General features: G+C 38.3%; 1 protein-coding gene across 1 annotated transcript in view; it reads right to left on the minus strand.

The window, feature by feature from the left end:
• Window positions 1-8418, minus strand: part of PTPRR (protein tyrosine phosphatase receptor type R) — a 135960-nt gene that overhangs the window by 10882 nt on the left and 116660 nt on the right. Inside the window, exons 9-10 of the mRNA XM_057378186.1 lie at window positions 7670-7749; window positions 5460-5597 (exon numbers count right to left, since the gene is read on the minus strand). Of these exons, the coding sequence (XP_057234169.1) occupies window positions 5460-5597; window positions 7670-7749 (218 nt within the window). The remainder of the gene's footprint in view (window positions 1-5459; window positions 5598-7669; window positions 7750-8418) is intronic.

An 8418-nucleotide genomic window follows, 5' to 3' on the forward strand; every position in this document is an offset into this window, starting at 1 on the left:
AATTAGAGTATCTCTATAAACTATATGAAAGCAAACATCCCTTTTGTATAAATACTTCTCTAAAAATGGATGCTTATTCCCTTAAGAATGTATATTTGAAAGCCACATTTTATGAAATAAGGCTGGCTGGTCCAACTCATTCATTAAATAAAATGACACCCCAATATTTAAAGGAAACCTTCTGTTTTAATATCCAATACACAGGTAGAAAAACCCAACCAACCAACCAAATAAACAAAAGCAAAGCCCCAAACCCCAACAGTTCTACAGTAAATAGGAACCTCAGAAAGACCTTGCCTGTATTTCCTCACAAAACCTTGCTGAAGCAACTCATATACATGCAGACAGACAGCAGCCTATATTATGCAGCAAAATAAAACAATCCCTTGAATCCAATTAATTGCCATAAAGCATTACTTCTAGTAAATACTGCCAAAAATGATCCAGAAAAACAATCAGTGAAATGCAAGGCTTTACCACCAGGTGTGATATTTAAGCTGTTACTCTAACTGATAACACAATAGCAGATTGAACTGAATTACCTCAGCTGTATAAACACTTTTCTAAATATAGATGCTCATTACCTTAATAGTGTAAGGTGTGTAAAAGCCATATTTTCTGAAATAATGCTGGCCATTCTGACTGGTTTCATTCAAATCCTGTCTTTTGCAGAATTACTCGAACATCCTAAATTTGCTGTCTCCCCGAAGAGATCAAGAATGGCAATAAAATACTCAGAAATTTGTACAAAAAAAGAGTGTTCACAAGTTCCACAGTCTACCCATGTGACACATGTAGTTACTATCATCTGCCAGATCTGCAGTTCATGCCCCTCCCTGGGAGTGTAGTTTTCAGTGCTAATATGGGAAAAAGAAAAGTCTAAATACACAATTGTGCTCTGACAATCAACAATAGTTGAGTAAACTCCTGAGACTTCTTGATAAATGTGAGCATGTGACACTCACTACAAAGCCTTCAGGCACTCCAGAAGAGTGTTTTTCTTGACTCTTTCCCAGAACTGGAATTGGCAACTTGTGCTGGGTGGACAATGAAATGTGGCTGTTCATTAAAATAACTTTCATTTAAAAGGCCGTCTACATTTAGCGAGATACAATGGATTATTTTTAACTCTGTCTCTGTGCATCTTTTAAAAATACTATTTGCTACTGCTTTAAAAATAGCCTTGAAAATACAGGTAGGATAAGCTGATTCAAGCACTTCTAAGGAGTGGAAAATTAACATGTTTTTGAAAGTTAACTGAAAAAAGGGAAAAAGATGGGGGTAGGAGGGATAAAGTTATCAGACATACGAAAATAATACACATAATCTCAGGACCACAATAAAGAAAAAATAAACTGCCTCAAGCTGTTACTTGTAAATAAAAGAGAATCTACTTGTCTCTCGTAGGTGAATTTTAAACCTGTTCAAAAGTCAGATACAGTGGATGAGGCGTCTGGTGTCCAGCCTCATGTGTGCAAGCAGTAAAGACACATTGCACACAGTATTTATCAGAACCAACCAAACAACTCCGCCCCTGAAACAAAACATTCCCTGACAAACAGGAAGTTTATACAAGAAACAGTCTCTCACATGACTTTAAATTGATTTCAGCCTTTGTCCTTCCCCCTGTGACAGGGCTGCAGGCTTAGGCTCCTCCATTCCCTCTCCTGTCTCCTGGCATGCCATGTCCCATGCCCACTGGGTGCCAAGCTTCATGGGACMGCTCCTGAGGTGGATCTCCATAACTGGGTGGGATCTGGCCCTGCCTTGGTCTGGGGCTGGCACCTTTCATTTACCACAGTCAATGTTTTTAACGTGCCAGAACTGCTCCTATTGCAGCCCGGTCCCGTTCTGCCAAATGGAGGAAGGCTCTCCCAGGTGACATGGTATTTACCAGCTTTACATTCCCTGGATTTGGAACCAGAACAAAAATAGTTTAACAATTCTCAAATATTCATGCAATTGTTTTACTTCAACTCTGCTTCTGGTGTATTTCTTCATATAGCTATGTCTACAAATCAACATATTAAAGGTCCCAATAACCAGGCCAACACACAAAAGTAAAGAATAACAACAAAGCTTCAATTCCAGAATCCCATTTTACTCCTGCCCTCTATTTACCGTCCCTACTAACACAAACATGAGAGGTAGACTTTAGGAAGCTTTGCAGGATTTGCCTTCACAGACCGAAATCCTCAAAGTTAGCAACAAATCTTAAGTTCTTCCGAAACCTATCTATGGTACCAATACTCAGCTAATAAATAATCATTAAAGAGGCTTATGTGAAGTCTGTAAAAGACAGGATTTTCAAATTCCAAAATCTACTTGGCTGTGCATATGTAAGGGTGCCTGACACTTAGGACAACTGAGGGAAAAAAATATTACATAAAATATGACGAGCTTTAAACACTGAGTTAACAAGATTATCTTAATTACTGACAAGATTTGCATTATCTGAGTAATCTGATGCATCTGGCAGTATTAGTTTTCCCTTCTTTCAGAATACTGCACATGATTCTTTACTCATGCTTGCCAAAATATGTTTTCTATTTAACAGGTAATGTTGCTAGTAAGTTTTGAAGGTAGAATAAATGCATATTATTGATGTAGAACATAGCACAATGACAAAAAATTAGCTGATACAACAGAAGTCTATAAACTTCTCTATGAAATTATATATGTCTACAACATTCTTACACCCCACATTTTTATCTAAATTCTACTGCTCCACAGTTGTTCTTACTAAACTCAGTAATATATGAAGATTACATACACCTTGTATGGAAAGCTTTGGAAGATTATGTCCTAAAATCCTAGTACAGAATTAGATATGGTCACCTTCAGTTAGTGATTTATCTCATTCTCTCAAAGTGGGATGGATCACCTCTGGAGGTGACTACTGCTCTTCAGTGACCACAGAAGGTACCTAGATCACTAGAAGAGATGTGTTTTTCCTCATATTAACCCTAAAATAATGGTCTACATTTCCAAGTTTCTCACAAGTTGTTCAGGCAGAAACTCTTTTACTGTGGACTCTCTTAGAACAGGTAGATTTTCAGTTTCTTTAGACATTGTGTTGTTTTGAGGACAGGTTTTACAAATCCTGCATGTTTTCTTTGTGCAGCTGAAATAAATATTTTGCTCAGCACTCAACATTCATATCAGCACTCTAAACATATATCTTCACCTTGCAGAAACTCACACCACAGCAAGTCTTACCATTTTTTTAATCTGAAATATAAAAGTAACTCTATAGAAACCTTTATTCATCATAATTTCACACAATTCCCATTGCTAATGCAAATTTGTTCCATCAACATCTTGAACTAGGACACTGATGTCCCAAATAATTTTTCTTATGCAAAATAAATTAATTTATTGTTGAGATTAAGGTTGCTGTGCCTCTCATTTGCAAGCTCCTTCATTATACATGACTTCATACATTACGGTACATTGTAGCTCAAACAGAGGCTGACTGGTATTATACCAACTGAGGAATATGGCCTACACACAAGAGTCAGGAATGGAGGTTTATTTGTTCAGGGGTAAGTGTGGATGAGTGGATAAATATGCTTTTAGACATGAAGGTGTTTGTGTGTATACTGCAGATGTACTTCCCTGAAAATGATGGAAATAACGCAGACCCCAGAGAGGGAAAAATACCAAGTGCTATTATGCTAAATATGATCTGCTTTTGCCTTCTCTACAGAGAGCAAATATTTTAACAGGGAAGAAAATATGCTGAGCATGGCCAGTAAGAGTTTGCTTTCTTTTCAGTTGCAAGCACAGTTTCAGGAGGAACCTGCTAACAGTGGGAGAGCTCCTAAGGCTTCTAGACAGGAGAGCTTGCACAAACRCAGCCTCTCTATATAGCCTGGGAACGACTTGAAATTCCTCACCCTTTCTATTTGGAGGAAATTACCATCGCCAGGCACAACAATGCGATAAACACCAGTGCCTAGAGCCTGCATAACTCAGGTAAACACAGAGCTTCCTGACACAATGAAAACCACTGGGCACTTCTTTCAAGTCATTCTTCTTACACAGTGTCAGATGTGAGTGTTTAAACAGTCAGCATTTCCTCAGTGAAATATTCACTCTTTTGGTTGATTAGCCTGGTCCAATGCTATGCTTTCACGATTAATCCTAAATGTGGGCTTCTGAATAACCCTTTGAACAGTCTAGTRCAAAATGGCACTTGGCTTGGAAATATGTCTTTGGACATGTTACAGGACCAACCTACYTTTCACATACAGTTTCTTATAATTCCCTGGTCTTACATTTCATGTTCGAAGTCCAAACTCACACTGAGAAAGAATGAAATGGCTGCCAAAGGCAGAAGAAAGAAGAGTCTACTGAGTGCACATTTAAATGGAGCAGTGAGTTTGAGCCCTGGGAATGCACTCAGACTCTTGGTCCCTTGATCACTCCAGTCCAAAGACTGGAAACTTTGCCTGAATAAACTCTATTGCTCTATCATCATGCATCTGAGCTAGAAGAGCACGGGTGTGAGTGTAGCAGGGGAAATACAGCGCTGGTGCTTATGCGGCAATGTGCTGAGACTTGATTGAGGCACCTACCTGGAGCTGAGAATTGTTACTAAGTTTGGACTCAAGAAAAAAGTCCATCTCCTTTATTTCTGACACTCTCTTGTCSTGTAAAGCTCTGTAAACCAGTTCTTTAACATTCAGTCTTCTAGAAGAGGTTTTGTTTTGGCCTTCTGCATGGGAGAGGGCATTTTGTTCCTAATGTTTGGTAGTCAGAAATATGGACTCTGGCATTACCAAGGAAAACCTGACAAAAAATTACATGATTCCTAAATAAGCCATTGAAGATGTAGATTGGAATTACTGCAAAAGTCATGGAATGCATAACAGGCAGTTACTTGGCCATTAGCCATTAAAATGCAATTGTCAAGTCTAATTGATACTAAGGTAAAGGGTACTATTTCCATTCTGTCCACGTTCTTCTGTGGTGCTGACATGTGGGAGCTCAAACTGTACTTCTGGGATGGTTCAAAAGATTTGTAACATTGAGAACAGATTAAACCCCTGAATATATAGCAAATGCAAAACAAACTTCAACCACGTCAGGAAATCACTAATCACAACATTAACCATCTAGTCTTTATGCACCAGAAAGTTAAAAGAAGTACAGAGGTGATCAACAGATAAGTGAAGGGTTTCTTAAAAAAATTATGAACCAAACAGCACAGATCTAGAAAATAGAGTTCCTTCTTGTCTTTTGTTTTTTTGTTTAATCCACTATTGCTTATGATGGCTATGCAATTGCACTTGGTATATATTGCTACACCCTCATTATTTTTCACATATTCTGTTAACAGATTAGTTAAGAACCAGTTACYGACTGGCTTCCTTCTATATCTGCTAAGGTCCCTTCTACAATATGCAGCCACAGGAATAATTTCTCAGTTTGCCTATACCAACTATTTGTCATACCTCATTTTTTTCTTTCAGCTTTGTGATCATAACAATGACAGGGCTGTCTTCTTGCCAAACCATCTGCCAGAAATCATTCACGGTATTAATCATGGGTCCCTGAGTTGCAATGAAAGCCTTCTCTTTACCTCCATATCCCTGGTTTAGAAACAGACACAAAAGCATTTAATTTAAATTCATGTGATCAGTCAATATTGCAGGTGAATGTTTTAAAAGAGCAGAATAAAAATTACTCTGAAATCAAAAAGAAAAATTGAACTGAAAGAAGTCATGACTAGCAGTAGAGCAGGTCAGAAATTTTTGAGCAAAACAGTTTTTTCTTTGGAAACTACTGATTTGATGAACTTAAATGGTCCTGAAAATACAACAATCCCTCTCAAATTTCCCTGCTTACTTGTCTTTCAGCTAACTTTCCATTCTTCAAGTTATTGGGACCTTCCTCATCCAGTGGTACTTTAATCTATAATTTAAATTGCAGCACTGTTTACAAGATAGTTTATAGTCAACAAGCCACAGAAGAGAAAATAAGAACTATAAAACTGGTTTCTACAAAGATTCAAGACAGGAAAATAATTTAAAATTTGTGATTGCTTGTGGAGTCAAAAACCCTTTTATACATGTTTTCTAAAGGAGAAGTGCCTTTATGAGACTTTATAGGAGGGGCAATATAGATAGGGAGTAAAGGGAATCTCGAGACTTATATGAGTGTGTAGGAGGTCAAAGAAAGGTCAGGCAAACAGTGGGGAAGCAGAGGAAAGACAAGACGCAATATGAAAAAGAAGATACTGTAGTCTTATTCTTTTGGATCAAAAGGAGAAGTTTGTGCAGTGACAGGCCACCCAACAGTAATGCAGGAGAGAGCCTGGCAGTGTCTGAAGGGAATAAGTGAATGGAGAACAGCTGGAGGAGGTGTGGGAGCCTCTAGCCTTGGGTCTTCCTTTTGGGTGCCTTTCTTCCTGACAGCAGTTACTCATTACATGAACCAATGGGATAATCCTCAGCTGGCACAAACTGTCCTCCTTCCACTCACCAATCGTCTGAACATAGTTTGTCCCAGACAGGTCTGTCAGAATCCCAGCAAGCCCAATGATTTTATATACATGGAGCTGAAATTTCTTTCATTGCTGGGTTGCATTTTTTCTATAATTACTGACAGTTCTACTGGTGTTAGTAGCAGGAGGAATCACCATATGTGGGCCTCAAGGGTGGTGGCATAGGGAAAAGGGAAACCTCAGAGGACTTTTCAGGCCAAAATATGGCCTGGCTCATGGAAGAGTTGCTCTCCAAATAGAACTGCTCTGCTTAGTTACATGATGATGTCTCCATAAGAAATGCTGAAAGTGCAGGATGCAAAGTGAGGCAGGGTAAGGGCATGGCACTTGCTGTGTTACATATTAATGCACTGTTAATTAAAGAAGCAACATCGCTGTAGAGCTTTGGAGACTAATTTCCATTGCACTATTACCTTTGTTCCAGCTGAAGGTCTGGATAATAATTACAGACATTTMATTTTGCAGGTAGAGCACTGCATTCCTAAAATATCATAGAAACAGTTTCTTTGTAGTCCATTTAGCAAATACTCTGTCAGGAGTTCAAGAAAGCTCTGAGTGTGGGTCCGTGTGTCTGTGATCAAGGATTATAATACACCTGAGACTTAGAAAGAATGCTTTCCAAAAGGGYTCATGCTGGTTTAGTCATTGTGTCATGTGACCAGTACAGGCAGTAAAATGTGAATGACTGTGTTGTGGACATGTGTATATTTAACATATCCATCTATGTTCCTTTTCACAAATTGGTTACAGTATTTCTTCAATTACTCAACTGTTGATTTCAGCACTATCAATTGGTATATTGAAAATACTGGTATCTGTTACTGTTAAAAGGTAGCCCCCTTTTCTTTACTATAAAGCAGTAGGTCAATATGAAACAGTAAGTACCAAAGTATACAAACAGTAATGCAGTAATGCATGTGTTTCATAATGTTTTTTACAAACTATTTGACAATTTTTTAAWCACAACCATTTTTGTACATTCATGGCTATGTGATCTTTGTTACAAATGGCTCATGAAAACTATTTCTACCACACACATGTAGACAAAAAGATTTAGAATTATCAATGAAGGTGGRAAACAATAAAATAAAAGTCAGCTATTAACATAGCAAATAAAATATTTTCTCAAAAATACATGAAGAGTGTGCATTTGCTTACCCTAATGTAGTTAGCATTTATGTAGGTACTCAAGGAGTCAGATGGATTTTTTGGTTTCAAATACACTCTGCTTAGAGGATCTAAGAGCACAAGGAAGATAGAGATTAAAAAGAAAATCCATAGTTAGAAGATTTCTGAAGAGATTCACACTTCCTGAAGAAAAAAACCTGTTATTTGGGGTTGACAGCCAGTAAAGAATTATGCACCAAATTCTTCCCTCTGCAAAGGATCACCACATGTAACAAAGGCATCCCTGTACTGCACAATGCTGGGCTCTGTAGGACCATCTCAGCGAGCTGTGGGCACTGAAGTGACAGTCAGGCCCTGGCAATGCTCAGCAAGGTCAAATCTGCCTGTGCTGCCCATCAAGCTGACCTGCCTCGACTGTCTCTGAAACTTGTGMCATATGATTGTACAATGGTTCATAATTACACCGTGCCCTTTGAACCTGACTTTGGTCCTTTTGCCTGAAGATGTACTGTTCAGTGACTACATAGCACATTTGGATTTAAATTAAGAAAAGATTCCTCTGCCTTGGATATAATCAAATATGTGTGCATTATACCAATTTAGGTTGATTGTTAGGGGCTGGACTAAGTAATCCATATTCTTCTCTTCAGTACTGTGTCCTTTTCTGCTACAACTTGTGACCATTCATGTGTACTGGACCGGAGACACAATGCCAAAATACAAAAACATTTTCCTTCACACTCCTCTTTCCTTCAGTCTTGGGTGCTCAAGAATGGGGT

Source organism: Malurus melanocephalus, unplaced genomic scaffold (assembly GCF_030028575.1).
Source record: "Malurus melanocephalus ecotype Western Australia unplaced genomic scaffold, MMel_1.1 scaffold_10, whole genome shotgun sequence".
NCBI classification, from domain to species: domain Eukaryota; kingdom Metazoa; phylum Chordata; class Aves; order Passeriformes; family Maluridae; genus Malurus; species Malurus melanocephalus.